Source organism: Alligator sinensis, unplaced genomic scaffold (assembly GCF_000455745.1).
Source record: "Alligator sinensis unplaced genomic scaffold, ASM45574v1 scaffold512_1, whole genome shotgun sequence".
Classification (NCBI taxonomy): domain Eukaryota; kingdom Metazoa; phylum Chordata; order Crocodylia; family Alligatoridae; genus Alligator; species Alligator sinensis.
In genome coordinates this window covers 1,488,378-1,505,360 of record NW_005842063.1, presented here as the reverse complement: position 1 = coordinate 1,505,360, position 16,983 = coordinate 1,488,378, and the positions used below count along the sequence as shown (strand labels likewise).

At 53.9% G+C, this 16,983-nt stretch overlaps 1 protein-coding gene across 1 annotated transcript in view; it reads left to right on the top strand.

Moving 5' to 3' along the window:
- ALPL (alkaline phosphatase, liver/bone/kidney) overlaps positions 1 to 16,983 on the top strand; it is a 44,865-nt gene that overhangs the window by 5,993 nt on the left and 21,889 nt on the right. The window contains exons 2-6 of the mRNA XM_006023189.2: positions 937 to 1,080; positions 4,481 to 4,600; positions 8,961 to 9,076; positions 14,058 to 14,232; positions 16,536 to 16,711. Of these exons, the coding sequence (XP_006023251.1) occupies positions 1,023 to 1,080; positions 4,481 to 4,600; positions 8,961 to 9,076; positions 14,058 to 14,232; positions 16,536 to 16,711 (645 nt within the window). The 5' untranslated portion in view covers positions 937 to 1,022. The remainder of the gene's footprint in view (positions 1 to 936; positions 1,081 to 4,480; positions 4,601 to 8,960; positions 9,077 to 14,057; positions 14,233 to 16,535; positions 16,712 to 16,983) is intronic.

The following is a 16,983-nucleotide window of genomic DNA, read 5'->3' as shown; positions in this document are numbered from 1 at the left end:
CCAGCTGCGGCCTGACCAGCGTCGCATAGAGGGGGAGGATCCCCTCCCTGGCTCTACTCGAGATGCACCTGTGGATGCACGACAAGGTCCGGTTAGCCCTGCCAACCATGACCTCGCGTTGTCGGCCCATGTTCATCTTGGAGTCAACAATGACACCAAGATCCCTTTCCGCCTCCGTGCTCTCAAGTAGGGAGTTCCCCATCGTATAAGTGTGCTGCTGGTTCCTACTACCCAAGTGCAGCACCCTGCACTTGTCCGTATTGAAACACATCCTGTTCCTGTTTGCCCACCCCTGTAACCTATCCAGATCCTTCTGCAATCTCTCTCTCCCTGCTAGCGTGCTCACCTCCCCCCAAATTTTGGTGTCATCAGCGAATTTAAACAGGTTGCTTTCCACCCCAGCATCAAGATCGCTGATGAAGAAATTGAACAGCGCAGGCCCCAGGACCGAGCCCTGGGGGACTCCACTACCCACCTCCCCACAAGTCGAGTATGATCCATCCGCCACCACCCTCTGAGTGCGACTCTTCAGCCAATCTGCAATCCAAAGTCCCTACTTTGCATCTCTTGTCTGGAGGGTGTTAACGGCTAATGTTGGGTCCTCTGTCTTGCATTGTGTCCTAGATAGCTCCATTCGTACAGTGATGCTCCTTGATTGCTCACTCATTACAACCCTGGTTTATCTAAATGACAGACTTCCTTACACCTCACTCTTAATCAGTCTCTGCTTCTCCCCTGGGATGAGCAATAATGGCCTGGGCTCAGGCTGTTGGATGCAGAGCGGCTTGGTCCAGGCAGCTACAGGTTTCACTTGCCCCCCTGAGAGCTGCTTTATGTGGGGGGCTCCGGACAAGTGCGGGGAAGTCCGTGGAGATGTACTGCCGTGTTTCTGTCCTAGTGCAGCAGTGTGACGTGCTCTGTGTTTCTATCCCACAGGGGCCAGTACACGGGAACGGACTGGTCTGAGTTATTTGCAGAGCAGACAGCTCCGGGGTGTCATCTTAAGCAACACTTGCAGCACCATGAAGGCTCTTCTCCTCGTCCTTCTGATTGAACTTTGCCTTGGGTCCCTTTTCCCAGGTGGGTGGATCCTCACTGACTCGCGGGCGTGCTTGCTTGCTTGCTTGGCAGGAATAACCAGGAGTCAGCCAGAAAGCTTTGCTTTTGATCTGGTCTTCCCTGCACGAATGCACTGGTAATTAACTGCCAAGTGCAAAGCTCGTCCACTGGAGGGGATTCGTGTCACTCTCAAATGCACCCATGCAAAGCAGCAGCATCCTCTGCTGAAGGGTCCTGAGCTGTGGCTCCTCCGCCACGCAACAAGCACAAAACCGGCGTGTAACCAGCGGTGTGACACTTGGGGCTCACCCTCAGCCGTACATCGCACCGCACCACCAGGGCAAGAGAAAATGGTCCATCGGGGTCTTTTAACAGGCTGACATTAAAATAACCTTTAATAATAATAAAATAACCTAAAATAACCTTTAAGGTGGACGGTTGGCTGGTGGCTAGTCTGGGGCAACGTTTTGTCTCTTCTGTTGGGGCTGGGAAATGTTCGTAGGGTAAAAAAGAAGTGGACTCAACGGGCCAGTGGTTGTGACACTCTCATGGGAGACCAAGGTCTGAGTTTCTACTTTAATGGTCATTTAATTAGTTATACAATGTACAGTCACACCGACAGCAAACACCGAGAGCCCTGTCTCAGGTTAATCACTGGCTTGAGGGGTAAGGAGCTCCCTTGGGATGCAGCAGGTCTGGGTGTCATTTCCTGGTCCAGTGGGGTCCACTGCTAGAGAGCCAAAGGGTGTCCCAGGCCATAGCTGCGGTGGATAGACGGGGCCAAGTCAGCCTTTCCCTCTCCTTGGACTTTTGAGCTTTTATTTTTCTCCGGCAAAAACCCTTGCGAAGTCAGCAGCGATAAGCACTTCCTGCTTTGCAGCATGGAGCGATGGGCGAGGGAAGGGAGTGAGAGCAGGGGAAAAAGGCTGGAAACCCGCAATTTTGCTGCGTAGGCCAAACTGGTTGCTCTGGCTGGACTCTTCTCCTCATTGTCTGCCTTCCTGCCCGGGGGATTATCTACATGCAGTGCGAGTCCGGAGGAATCTTCCCTCCACCGCTGCCCCATTGTCTTCCAGAGCCCTCCCCTGCCCTGTGTGACCCCGCTGTGAATAAAACTGCAGTGTACAGGGACAGGGGAGCATCCCTTTAAATAGTCTGTGAGCACTTTCGTGGTGTCCACTGTGTTTTAGAAGCTGCTAGAAACCGGCTGGAGCATTAGCATGCCCGTCACTCGGCCTCCCCTGGGCCGCAAAAAAAGGAGAATCGTGAGCCTGGCCCCAAAAGTCGCAAGACGTAGCAACAAAGCGGGGTGCTGTTCTGTTTATTTGCCTTTTCCGGTCCTGCCGGTGTTGGGTTTTGAGGCTTTTCTCTGCAACCAAGAGGGCTGGAGATGACGAGAGAAAGCAAGGTTTTCCTGGAAAAGTCTCATGCAGCAGCCCGATTCGGGCAGCCGAGGCTGTCTGTGAAGCATGCCGAAGCTGGACGTGTGCTCAGATCGCATGAGTTAGCAACGCTGAGTTAGTAAAAATGGGCACCGGGGATCCCAGCAGGCCGCGCCACGCCTGCGTGCTGTTGCTAAGGGATAAAACACGCGGCACAAACTTCCTTCTGAGCCCATTGTTCCTCTCCGTCCATCAGCAGAGCGACGAGGGCTTGAGCCACAAAGGGCTTCCCCTCCTCTCCTGGCCAGGGCAGGTTAACCAGAGAGCAAAAGGCTTGGACTCGGCTTAAGGACCGTGCCCTGCCCTGTTGTCCGTGGCACCCTTCCATACTGCCTACACAATGCCCCAAGCCCTGGAGCGTGGCCAAGCCCCAGGAGACATTTCTGGCTCCTGCAGGCTCCCCCAAAGGCATGTCCTGAATGCACTTGCTGCCGGGGCCTCTTCTACCCAGACCCCTTCTTCCACCCAACTCTGCCGAGCCTCCCTTGCATCTTTTCTTGGCCTGGCTACTTCTGCTGAAGGGTGGCGGGGAGTCAGGCGTCCCAGCTCCTGTTCCTGGCTCCCCTGCTGACCTGCTGTCCGGAGGGACTTGGGTCACTCCTTTTGGGCACCAAAGAAACAGATTTTTTTCCCCCTTTCCATAGGGGCTGAGTGCTGCAACTCCTGGTGTTGAGGAGCTGCAGGCACTCAGCACCTCTGGAAATCAGACCGCTGGCCTTGAATCAGACACGTCCCCAGCAGTCCTTCCAAGGACTCCTCCGCTCCCACCATGCTCAGGAGTAGGTGTGCGAGTCGGCAGCGATCCGATCCAGCTTTGGATCCGGCCGCTTCGGATGCCAGAGATCCGATCTGCAGCTCTGGACCGGGTTTCCACCTCGATCTGGCCGTAGCTTCGGAGCCGCCTCCACGATCTGGCCATAGGGTATAATGGGGAATGAATGGAAGATCTATAACTTGGTTGTTTTTTTGCCCAATTTGGATGAAGCTTGCAGGAACGGTAGCCTCTGCTGAGAGCATGAAACCTGCCAGGTTTCAGGAAGATCGGTGCAGGGGTTTGCCCCTCAAGCTGCAGACACGCAAACTCATGCCACGGGTGACACTGCATGCGCTAAGGCGCAGCGGGGTGACAGCTGCAGGGATGGTGGCCCCTGCTGTGGGGGAGATGGGTGCAGGGGGTCTGGGGCCCTGCACCCCGAGCTGCTGGCAGACAAAACTCCCGCCAAGACTGAGTCTGTCCTGGGGCAGGTGCTTGTCTGTATTGAGTCTTTCCTCTCCTTAGCCCGGTTTTGCAGGTGCTAATTATGCTCGTTAAGTCGTTATGTAGTAGCTAGGTCCTGTGTATTGAGCTGGGCCCCAGGTGAATCATGACCCATTGATTGGTAGTTGGGAGCGCAGCAGCAGCGTCTCCCCTGCCCGCCCCGAGACGGACACAGCGGTCCCGCAGCACCCCCGCACCAGTCTTGCTCGTCCGCAGCTTGAGGGGCACTTCCCCCCAAACCCCTGCACCCATCTTCTTGAAACGTGGCAGGCTTTGTGGCCTCACCAAGAGCTACCAGCCCTGCAGTTTTCACCCCTCTGTGGTGTAACACATAGACGTGACAGGAGTTTTGCTTTCAAGAATTTGGGGTGTTGTTCCTCCCAAACCCCTGCACCGATCTTCTTGAAAATTGGCAGGACTCATCCCCTCTGCAGTCTACCACCCCTGAAAATTTCATCCAAAATCGGACAAAAAGCAACAACATTATAGATATTTTATTGTTTCCCCATGATACCCTATGGCTGGGTCTCGGAGGCGGCGCTTGGACCCGGACGTGCTGATTCGGACCCGAAGCGTCCGCAGCTTCTCCGGATCCGAAGCACGGTCCGCAGCCTCGCCCAGCCCTACTCGGAAGGCAAGAGCAGACACAGGGGAGATGCTGTGATGGGGTCTGGCCTCTTTCCTCCATCATATCTATGCCCTGCCCTGGTTCTGCTTTCAGAGAAGGAGAAGAATCCAAAATACTGGCGGGACCAGGCTCAGCAGACGTTGAGAAACGCCCTGAAGCTGCAGAAGCTCAACACAAACGTGGCCAAGAACATCATCATGTTCCTGGGAGACGGTGAGTGCATCCTTTCCATTGCACAGACGGGGCTGGAGGGGCCTAGGTGAACCTCACGTCGGTCGGACTGGGAGCGCCCACGGGGTTGTGACCGCATCAACCTTTCTTGTGCCATTCCTCTATTTGCCCAGTTCATAAACCCCAGTGGATCAGTCTTCCCCCTGTCTGGTGAGATGCCCCTGGGGGCCATTCAGCCTTTTCTTGGGGGAGGATAGACACTGTGGGGACAGGGATGGGGAAAGTCTATTGGGTTTGCAGTAAGGAAAGTAGAGGTGGCAGCTTCCTATCCTCCGCCCTGCCTTCCTCCCCCTAGTTCGGGGTAAACCCCCCTGAACTGGTTCTGGTGGCATTGCTCCATGCTTGCTGTCTTCTTATCATCACCGAGTGGTGAGTAGCTGTGGTCTGCCAGCCACTGATAATAACCACGACTGGAAGAAGTGGTGCCTCGTTGCCACACTGTCAAGCAGTGCCATGCTCCATCTGTGGGACGGCCATCGGGAGCACTTCAAAACAAGCTCCCCTTGGCTGCTCTGCCTCTGCTTCTTTTGAAAGCAGTGTTTTCTGTACGTGCCTCTCCCCATGCATCCCTTTCCTCCACCCCTCTGCAGAGCTCCCTGCCCCGAGCTGAGCCTTTCCACCCATCCCAAGGGAGAGAGCGGGAATCACTGCGGTGGCTCCGAGTGCCTCTCGTGCCGCCCACAGCCGGGCCGGGCTGCCAAGTCTCTCTCAGACACTCAGCTAGCTGCTATGCGGTCAGCCTGGTGCAGAAGGACCTCCTGCTAGCGGTGTCCCAGGCGTTGCCAGCCAGAGCTGCTCCCAGGGAGACCCAAGCATGGGAACATTTTTCCATGGTGTTGGTGCGAGCCAGCTGGCGGGGGGTTGCACCCCTCGGGTTTGTGCTGATTGCTGGGACTTGCCAGGGCGGGTGAGGGCTCTGGCTCTGTGTGTTGACATTGCAGTCAGTGCTGTGCTTGTCGTGCAGTGCAGACGCCAGCAGGCTTTAAACTGCTTCGCTCGGGCACCGCTCCAGCCACGGCGGCATGGAGCTCTACGCACGCTGCAGCCGTCTGACCCCCGCTGACTTCCTGCCCCTGGGGCGGGGGGCTGGACCGATGGTCTCGCAAAGTCCCTTCCAGCCCTAATATCTATGAAATCTATAAAATCCCTAGGTATGTCTTGGCTGAGCTCTTGCTACGGGGGCTAGACCGCTGCTGGTCCCGGAGCTAGCTCCTTTGAAGCTGGCATGGGGATGTCTACACCCGTGGTTCTCAGCCGTTTTAGCCTCAGGGTGCCCCTCTGTAATGTGTTTGAATTTCACAGCTCAGAAAAGATGTGAGGGTGCCTTGAGGCAGAACAGGTTGAGAAGCACTGCTCTAGTTGGTGCCGGGAAAGAGCAGCCTAACCCTGCCGTGCCCTGCCCTTTCCACTGCCTGCCCCCACCCCATTTCTGGCAAGTGCAGCCCCCCTGGCTGTGACTATCTCATGTGCCCGTGACCACCCCTGCAGCCCCTCCGGAGCATGATAGGCGTGGAGGGGAAGAGCTGAGTTGCAAAGCCATCCATGCATCTGCTCCCCGGCTGTCGCAGAGCGTGCTGCTGTGAGCAGGGGGAGCTGGCACAGCGGCTGCCTGGGGTGGGCAAGGCAGTGAGAAGCAGCTGCAAGCACCACTGGGGCAGGCACAGGGCACCAAACAGGGGCCCTTCACCCTCCTCACACAGACCCAGGTAGACAAAGCCCTGGCTGGGATGATGTAGCTGGGACTGGTCCTGCTTGGAGCAGGGGGTTGGACTAGATGCGACCTCCTGAGCTCCCTTCCCACCCTCGTGCTCTATGGCTCTGCAAGGCCAAGATTTTCACAGCTTCCCCCAGTTGGATTTGGTGTCTTTTTTCTTTTAACTCAAGCACAAAGCAGAGGAAGAGGGAACAAAGCAAAGAGAGCAGGGACGAGTGCTCAGCAAAGCAGCTTTGAAAGCCAGCAATGCCCAGGACAGCTGGCACTGGGGTGGGGTGGGGAGAACAGGAGAGGTGAAGCCGCTCTGATCCAATGCTTCCAAGGCTCGTCCATTATTGCAGTCCATCTTGCTGCTTGTCATTCATTAATCCTGGATCTGTGTGGGTCACCTCTTGAACCCTTAATCCCATGGTTGGCTTCCTCTTGCGAGAGGCCCTGTTTACAGATGCTTTGTACAGCACGCTACCTGGTTGAGTGCATCAGCCTGGGCAGGGAGCAGGCTCGAAGCTCTCCAGGGAGCTTTCCCCTATCTGCCTGTAAGTGTTGCTGGTGTGTTTATTTTCACACTTCATTTGGTGCAAAGGATCATTGCACTTAAACCCTTGGGTGTCACGCGCAGTGCCCACTTTCCCATGGCTTCAGCACAAATGCTGGAGCGCGGAGCCGGCTGGAAGATATTCTAGAGCTTCGTAAGGGAAATGTTCTTGATTTTGATCAAAATTGAAAAAAGGTTTCCAAAAAAGTTTTGAAAAAGTAGAAAGAACTGAATGTCATTTGCAGAACATCTTTCTTAAAGCTAAGGTCACTTTTTACCCTCCTCTCAAATGCTGATTTAAATGGGGGAAAAAACCCAGTTCAGCCAGCACTCCTGGGATATAAACTACGAAAGAAAAGTAAGAAAGAACAAAGACCCACTGCTGAAGGGGAAAATCTTCGCAAGAACTTAATTCCTACTCTCAAAAGTATGCCTTGATTTCCCCTTAGCTGCGGGGTGTGTCTGGAGCTCTCTACTTCTCTCTTCCCCACCGTCCACTCCCACATACATCTAAGTGGTTTAAAATTTAGGAGCCTGATTTCTCCTGTGCCTCATGAGATTTAGGCTCCTAAACCCATCAGGAGCTTATGAATTTGTTTCCTGTGAATCTTAATAGCATCTTCTGCCCTGATCCTGCAGGTCGATCTGTCTAGGGTGACTGTATGTCCTGTTGTCATTGGGAAAGTCCCATTATAAACATCTGTCTCGGTTTCTCTAAATGAATGCTTTTGTCCCCCACCAACCCTTTTCAAGTTGCCCCATTTTAACCCCCAGGGCACTTGGTCACCCTAGATTTGTGTGCGCTGCCCTCCCTGCCCCAGGGTCCTTAGGTCAGTCGGTGCATCTGCACAAAACGCTTAGTGCACATTAGCCTAATAACGCCACGCAGTAGTGTGTCATGGCAAAAACCATGCTAATAGCTTACTGCACAGTGTTATTAGGCTGATGCACAGTAAACATCACTAAATAACTCTAGTTACTTCATTCAGGAAATACTAGATTAAATGTGCAGTAATTAGGATGCATTAATGAACGTGTGGGTGCCTGCGGGCACTGTCATTGTAACTCAGTCTGTTTTAACTTGCAGATTCTGGGCTCATGGGTTGTAAAGGGAAACCCCAGGGACAGAAATGTGCCTAAGCAGAATAAAATAATGAAGGGTCATGTTGCAATATCATTATTACAGAAACGCCCATGGCCAAAAAAGGGTGGGAAGGGAAATGGAGGCAGAGTGAGTTGCCCGATACCCAGAAGCCGATTACAGTGAAACCGTGAACGGAGCGGGGCTTCCTGAATTGCAAGCCGGGGCCAAGTCTTGAGACAGTTGGCGCCGGATGTTTTGACATTGTATAACGTGATTACTTTAGTTCTGAACTGGGCAATTTCCCCCCGGAGCAGGACTGTGTAACAACGAGTTGTGTTTAGATTTATTTTCCAGCAGCCGTTGAAATGATTTCGAAGTGAGACTTTTGTCGTTGTTGTTGAGGGGACCCTATTTTTTTGTTGATGCTATGTCATGGTAGGTCGGTACTCGTGACCCAGTAGCCACCTGTTGCAGGGACGTGCTGTAATTACAGTCTATTAGTCAAAATCTTTGATTTTAAATTTCTGAAACCATGGAAGACGGCTGCTCTTCAGAACTGGTGAAAAGTCCTGTTTTCTCAACCAAAATAGCTCTTCTTTGCTAGGAATGGAACCGTTTGCCATTTTGGATGAGAAAAATGACAAGCATCGGCTTACAGATGGCCTGAAATCCTTCCTCTCGTTTAGGGAAAACAAGACTGTGGAGGCAAGGAGTTTTTTGGGGTGGTCTCTTGTATTTTGCTAACTGTAGGGTTGGGATGAAGTCAGACCAGCTTGCAAATGCTCCCAGTTCTTCTTCCGCTGAGGGTCTGCTTCAGGTGAAGGAGACTGGCTGAATGCTTTGCATTTGAGCAGGGCACGACACAAGTTTATCGGTTCTCTGTCTGGGAGGCAGCGGGTCCCCGGCTCATGTTGGTTCTTCAGGTGCGCGAGACTGGCCAGGAGCTGGTCCACGCACCGGTACCGGATCCGCGCCGCTCACCTGCTTCCTTTGTTCCCCTCTGCTGCAGGAATGGGGATCTCCACGGTCACCGCGGCACGTATCCTCAAGGGGCAGCTGCAGCACATGCAGGGGGAAGAAACCATGCTGGAAATGGACAAATTTCCTTACGTGGCCCTGTCCAAGGTGAGCCCCTGCGCGGACAGCCTGGAGGCTGCGTGCCCAGCTGTTCTCGGGGTGGGGGGTGACGTAGGAGCCAGCTGTGCAAGCTGGAGGGGAGAGACTGGTAACCTCCAGGCATTTGGTCTGCTTTGGATTTCATGGGAAGGACTGCGTGGAGGCCTTCTGGCAAATGTCTGTGTTGGGGTCTCGCGATGCAGCTCAGCTCCAGCTGGACACTGTGCTCAGGAGGTCCTAGCCCAAGGACTGCCTTGCGCCCACTGGGTTTCCTTCTTGGCGGTGGAGTCGGGCTGCCTCTCTCCAGCACCCACTTCCCTCCCAGCTGCCTGGCATCAAGGACACCTCATCTCTGGGGCTGTGTGCTATCCCTGAAATTAGGCCTAAGCTTTGCTTGCTTCTCAGGCAGCTGCCTCTCCAGTCCCTGCTTGGGACTCTCTGAAGGGTGATTGCAACCGGTCCTTCACTCCACATTCAAAATCACTTTCCGCGAGGGTTGGCACCAGGGGCCACCCCATGTCTTCTGTTTCTCACCAGCTCCTCTGGGAGAAGGGCAGGAGAGGGGAGACTGAAACGAGTCTCTGGGTCCAGTGACGCCAGCGCTCTGCTGTGGGCACCCCAGGCAGAATCCTTTCCAGTGACTTGAACAGCATCAGTCCAGCAGGTATTGATGGGAGCTATAAATAAACCAGACTGCAAATAGGTCACTGCCAATGGCAAAGACCTGTGTCAAGAGCCTGCAGCTCACAGGGCAGTGAGGGAGAGCCCCTCTCCGAGGGTTTGACCTCATGCAATTGCTTGCAGATGTGCGGGCTTTACAGCACTGAGCGCACAGGCGACTTGCCCTTTAAGGGCACCCGGAAAGGGCCTTGAAAAAGTGCCCGGGCCAAGTTTTAAGGGTTAGATGGTGGTTAGGAAAACACCTGAAGAATGTTCTGTATGAGGATCTGGTTAGCCAGGGGCTGACAGTTGTGTACGTTCAGGGAGCGACAGCACTGGCACCAAGAGATTGGCAGTTATCCATTTTTAGGGCTCTCCTTGGGTTTCTGTTTACAGAAGAACCTGAATTGCTCTGTCACATGCCCCCCCTTTGTCCCAAACTGGGAATGCTAATGGGGCTGGGAAACAATGGTATTTTCCCCGGGATTTTGAAAGAAAAGGGTGTATTGGCTGCAGCTCAGGAGACTGGTTAGAAGTGCTCCTTTGAAAGACAAAGCACCTTTGTTTGGTGAGTTCTGTGTTTCTCGGCTTCCTCTCCGACCAAGTGACCACGGTCCTCACGACCCATACGACATGCACGTGTGCATCTTGGGTGGACAAACGAAGCTCGACATTTTGCCAGGAAGGCTACCGGCATCCTGGGCTGCATTGGGAGGAGCGTTGCCGGCAGATGGAGGGCAGTGATTCTTCCCTCTATTCAGCACCGGGGAGGCCACATCTGCAGTCCTGTGTCCAGCTGTGCGCCCCCCTGCAGAAAGGATGTGGACAAGTTGGAGAGAGTGCAGTGGAGGGCAATGAAAATGGTTCAGGGGCTGGGGGACAGGCCTGGTGAGGAGAGGCGGAGGGAAATGGGCTGATTTATTCTGGAGAAGAGGAGACTAAGGGGGGATCGAATAGCAGCCTTCACCTCCCTGCAGGGGGGCTGCAAAGAGGATGGAGCTGGGCTATTCTCACTGGGGGCAGATGGCAGGACAAGGAGCAATGGGCTCAGGTTGCAGCAAGGGAGGTTGAGGTTGGATATTAGGAAAAACTGTCTCACTGGGAGGGCGGTGAAGCACTGGGACAGGTTACCTAGGGAGGTTGTGGACTCTCCATCCTTGGAGTTTTTTAGACCCATCCTTGGAGGTGTTTAAGACACGAGTAGACAAAGCCCTGGCTGGGATGATGTAGTCGGGGCTGGTCCTGCTTGGAGCAGGGGTTGGACTACATGTGACCTTCTGAGGTCCCCGCTAACCCTCATTTTCTATGATCCTTTGATTTTCAAAGCAGCCTCAGGTTCTGGCATGGATGGGGCTTGAGGGTCCAGATCCCCTTGCTCGACTTGAAAATCAGCCTAAAGAGCAAGGGGCTTTGTTCCTGGTTTCTCGGATCTGAGCTGCTGCTCGCCCTGCTGCCTCCGACACCCTGAGGTCTTGGGTATCTTTAGCAGAACAGCAGGCAAGTGGGGGTGGGATCTCGACCCTATTGAAGCCAGTGGCCAGCCTCCCATGGGCATCAGGGAGGCCAAGTTTCCTCCCCAAGCCTCTGCCAGCGTTGGCTTCTTCCCCCCCACCGTGTCCTCACCCCTATGAACAACAAACCTCCAAGAGGAAACTCAGAGACTAGGGATAGGAGGAGACATCAGAGACCTGGGGTTTGTGGCCTTGTCCCCTGTGAATGCCTGGTGGGTTGTCAGTGGGAAGTCTTTGTTAGGCCTCCCAGGGTGGTCCAGGGCATAGGACAGCAGCCTGGCACTGGGGGGGCTGGTTTTCGCGCTGCCCTGCTGCACACTTGCACTGTGACCTTGGAGGTCACGTCATCTCTCTGGTCTCCGAGAGCCCTGTTGTAGAGAGGGGGAAAATAGCAGTGCCCTATGTCATGGGGGTTGTGAGATGCTCGCGCCACGGGACCACAGAAGTGTCCTAGATGGGTGGCGCTGACAGCTGTGAGGTGCCGAGCAGAGCCCATAGCTGTGGGCCTGGTGGTTGCTTGCTTCCCATGAAGGAAACCAGGGCTCTTCCCTCCCTCCTACTTTCTCAGTGGCTCTTTCTTGACCTGAGCAGCAGTGCTTTACCACCCTCCTCATGAGAAAGTTTTTCCTAGTATCCAAACTTCCCTTGTTGCATCCTGAGCCCATTGCTCCTTGTTCTGTCCTCTCACCGCTGAGACTCTCTGAGGCTGAGCACTCCTGCGCTTTGCAGTATCTAGCCTCGGTCGTGTCGGGTGGGAAACAGGGAGACGAGGCAGCGACTCGTTCAGCAGTCGGATCCAGCCCTGGCATGAAGGGTGTGCTTGCTTCCTCCAGGAATGGCCTTGGCCCATGGCACTTGCCTGCCAAGGAGTAAAACAGCACAGAGATGAGCTGCTCTGGAAAAACAGATTTAAAATACTCAAAAGCAATATCTAGTTTTGCTCAAGCTGTTTCCCCCGGTCACGAGGCTTGGCAGCTGGAGTGGGAACGTGGCTTGCTGTGCCAGCAGCCTCTGGGATGTGCTTTCCACCCAAGCCGTCTCCCGGAGCCCAGCCAGCTCCGGGTGGCTGGCCTGGCACCGGGGAGACCCGCTGAACCGAAGCCGTGCTCCTCTCTGTGCTCTGTGTCATCGGACACAGGGGCATGCAGGGTGAGGCCAGCCCGCCGCTCGCCGCAGAGCTGGCCGAGGGAGGCCTCGTTCCGCAGGAAAAACGGCAAAAAATAACGGTTTGAAAAGCAGATCAAATCAAATATTTGTTGCCGCTAATCCCCTGCCTGCTGCCAGGTTAAAAAAATGCTCTCGATGCAGTTAAAAATACTCGTGGAGGTGAGTAGCTCAGATGGTGGGCAGCCGTGGAGCAAGGATCGGTGCTGGTGAGCTGTAGCGGCCCCGCCATGGGAGAGCCAGGAGGTGCTGGGAGCCGGCACAGAGGCGATCTGTGCTTGCTTGCTCCCCCTCCCTTGGTGCGGCCAGCGAGGAGGCTGAGGATACGGGGGTCCCTGGAAGCCGATCCCCCCCACGCAGCGCTTCGTGGGTTTGCAATCGCTGCCCTATCTCGACATCTCTGGGAGGCACGATGCCTTCCCGGCTGTGGCTGGGGCAGTCTTTCTGCTGGCTCAGATGGGGTTGGTTATGGTTCCCAAAGGGCTTGTTTTCGAAGCAGCTCCAAGAAGCCCTGCAGCTGGTGGTGGGTGGGGAGGGATGGATGGATGGATGGACGAGGGCCAGCAGGCCAAGTGGGGACTGGGATCATCCCTGTGTATGTCATCGGGCGGAGCATCTGTTCTCTCTGCCTCAGGCACGCCACTGTTGGGTTCAAGGCAGTCCCCTTACAACCCTTGAGTTGCACTGGGGTAGGACTGGGACCTGGTGTGAGCAGCTGGCACTGGCCCCAAACCAGTGGCATTGCCCTTGGGCGTGCAAGGTTCGTGCCAGGAGCCTTAAGGCAGAGTGGTGAATCTTGCTGCAGCTCTGGCCTAAAAACAAGTTTCATTTAGCTGCCCTGGGGGCAGAGGCACAGAGGGAAAAGCAACTGCTGGAGAGCATCAGGCAAAGGCAGCCCTGCCTCTTCCTTCGCTGCCTCCCTGTTTGCCGTGCACATGCCGATGAGACGGTGGTGGAGGACAAGGGATATTCCTTCTCCAGGCCCCCTGCGTGCCAGGCCCAGCCACCGCGTATCCCACCCCACCACAAACCTCACCAGGGAGCCTGGGCATCGAGCCTAGCTCAGGGCAGCCATGAAGAAAGCCTTGTGCAATGACCTATTCTTGGCTTGGAGAATGAAGTGCCCGGCCTGACGTGCCAACCCCCTAAGGCTTGTACATTTTCACTCTTCCCAGTTCCCTTTCTCCCAGGCCAAGAGTTCAGATTTCTCTCTGCTATACAGACCTGGCATTTATGTGACCCCCTTCCCACAGTGGGAACTGTTTGTACGGGGTGTGGGGATTTACCATGCCATTTATCACACGCTTGTTCTTATCTCTGGGGGATGGCTAAACCGGGAAGCTTTCCCCGGACTGGAACATGGCTAAGACGCCCTGGTTGAGCTTTCCCTTGCCACTGGATAATTAAGAGCCTGAACAGTTATGTCAGAGCAGCTGGGGCATCATAAGCCCCTGCCCCGGGTAACTGTGGGCACGGAGGCTGAGTTGCACGGTCAGCGGAGTAGGGGCTTTGGGGATTTTGCGACCCCACTTGTATCTGCTGTGACCCCACTCTCTGTTTGGGTTTGCATGCGTGTCCGGTGGATGAAGGGCAGGTGGCGGAGGCTGATGATGATGCCGGTCTTGTTCATTTACCCTCCTGGCTTCTTTTTGCAGACCTACAATACCGATGCCCAAGTGCCAGACAGTGCCGGCACGGCCACGGCTTACCTGTGCGGGGTGAAGGCCAACGAGGGAACGGTGGGGGTGAGTGCCGCCGTGATGCGAGACCAGTGCAACACAACGGCGGGCAACGAAGTCACATCGATCCTCAAGTGGTCGAAGGAAGCGGGTGAGTGAACGGCCAGAAGCGGTAGGGCCGGGGGGTGGCCGGGACCTCCCAGCTCTCCGGGCGGCCCTCGCGTTGGCTGTGAAGGGCTCTTAGCCCTGGGAGCTACCTGAAGCCAGAGTGAGGATGAGGCAGAGCTGGAATAAGTCGGTGCATGAATTTCCATCCCTCAGCTCAGGAGTTCTTGTGTGCCCGTCTCCTTTCCATGGGCAGGTCAGGAGCCAGAACACCTGATCCCAGAAACCAATAATGTGCCCAAAAACCAGGACCCGAGCACTACGAGACCTGCTGAGGTGCAGCCTAGCGGGGGAGTACAGCCACAAATTCACCTTTTTAACACTTTTCCCAACCACTTCTGTGATGCTGAGTGTAACACAACTTGCCCCGTGCCTCAGTTTCCCCATCTATTATATGATGGTTCGTGGCAGGGTGACCAGAAGGGTTAATTAATACATTCTTTGCAAGGAGGCTGTGGGTGAGGCCTAAAGCGGGTGTGGTTTTCCAACCTCAGTAAAGTTTCCAAAAACTCCTTGTTTCACGTTGGGATGAAACAAAGACCTTTTGAAGTGTCATAGAAGAGAGACAAAGCCATGCCCTTGCATGCCAGGTGAATGCCCTGACTACTGGGTTATTTGCTTTTCTCTCTTTCTTGCTATAAGTGACTTGAATTTTGGCCAGAAATTCCTTCCTCTCCCTGACCACTCTTTCTAATCCACAAAGTTTTGGCTTGAACAGATCAGCCTTTTCTGCCGACAAGCTGTTTTGTCAGAAAAATATTCCCACCAACTCTTAAGTATTATTGTAGTTCCTATGATTTCTCATCAGTTAAAGGACCATTGATGAAGCTAAAAATCAAATCCGGCTCTTTGAAATCTCTTAATCTGCATCACTGATAAGGAGGGGCGAGTGACTGACACCTGCAATTACACACAAAGAGCGCTCTTGTCTTCGGGTTTAATTCTTAAACCTTTCTGCTCCTTCGGCATCCTGTTTTGACCTGGAGTCTCCTACGAGTGCAAAAGAGGGGCTTTGCGCCTGAACCAAAGAGGAACTTGGAGACTTAGGTAGATGCAAGTGAGTTTCCAGTTTCAGACGAACCTGAGAAAGCCGGTAACGCTCAAGAGGGAGCAAGCCAGATGTTGGCTAAAACTTGTGTGAACTGAAATGATTGCATTTCACTCAATTTTCCTAACAGCCTTTGTTCTTAAGCATCTCTTTTCACCCTCCTGGCTGCCAGTTTTTCTGTTACGCTTGATTGCAAATCCTCAGTCATTTCACTTGGATGAAGAGCCCCCCACACATCAGTGGGATCAATCTGGAACGGAGTCGAGCACATGTGTAAGTGTTTGGAGGAGCAGAGCCTTTTATCTCCACAGTGACGTTGGCTGTGGCTGTGTTGGTCTAAGCACAGAGGCAGACAAGGTTCTTTGGGTAAATGTGATATCTTTTATTAGACCAACTAAATAGTTGGAAAAATTGAACAGTGTTTCCAACTATTGAGTTGGTCAAATAAAAGATATCACGTTTACCCAAAGATCCTAGTCTGCTTATCTAGATAGTGAAACTTGACAGGTCGCTCTCATTCTTGGCTCTCGGGGGCCATGTCCAGCTGCCACATCTGTGTTTCTGACTGCAAGAGGAAAGGGGGCTTACATTTGACAAGAAATGTCACCCAATGTTCATGGAGCCTCGTTCTGCCAGGCTCTCCTCATCACTTTCTGCATAGTAAAACAGATCAAAACATCTGGAGGAGGGCTAGAGCGAAGCGCTAAATCCAGATTTAAATACCAGAAGTGCTAAGCCTCTGCAGCTTTCATGAGCATCGACGGCAGCAGCATTTGCTCAGCACCCTGATAATGTGGGCTTCTTTGCTGAGAGTCTAATTCAGGCACCTTCCTTGAAACCTTCTAGCTTTTGTTTGGTTTTTTTCTTTTTAACATGCTCACCTTTTCAGCTTGCACGCTCTTCTATTGATCAGTTGAGTCAGGAGAGGAAAGAAACCCCGGATGTTTCACTGAAACATCTTCTAGATACGTCCTACGCTGTGCTTTTAGGGTTATTGCTAGTAAACATCTGAACCCTCAAAATGCAGCGAGCTAGGGAGAGGAAAGTGGGGTATGCTTGATGGTAGGATCCCAAAACGTTTTGCACCTCTTGCTCTGTCTTACCTGGGGGTGGATGGGCAGGGGGGACACATGGGTCCGAGTAAGATCAGGATCGAGCCTTTTGTGCATCTCAACGATCAAGCCAGTGATCCCCCTGCCTGTGCGCTCACCCCCTTCCTTTCCCCATCTCTCCTGCTGCAGGCAAATCTGTGGGCATCGTCACCACCACGCGAGTGAACCACGCAACGCCCAGCGCAGCCTACGCCCACTCGGCCAACAGGGACTGGTACTCGGATAACGAGATGCCCCTGGAAGCCATTCAGCAAGGCTGCAAGGACATTGCCCAGCAGCTGTTTGAGAACATCCCTAACATCGAGGTAAGTCAGCGACCAGAAAAAAGAGCTTCTGGTTTGATGGGATGAAGTGAGGAGGGAGGCAGGGGCCATGCAGTATCCAGGACCAGTATCCAGGAGAGCCTTTGGATCAGACGGTAGCCTTATGGTGCACCGTGCTCACACGTGATGTGTCCGCTGTCTAGTGCCTCGTGGAAGAAGATAGCCACCGCCTGCTAGTTAATTGAGCTTCCCTTTTTGGGTAAGCAGTAGCAATATGGGATTTTTAGGTGTGTACAGTGCTGAAGGCCCACCTG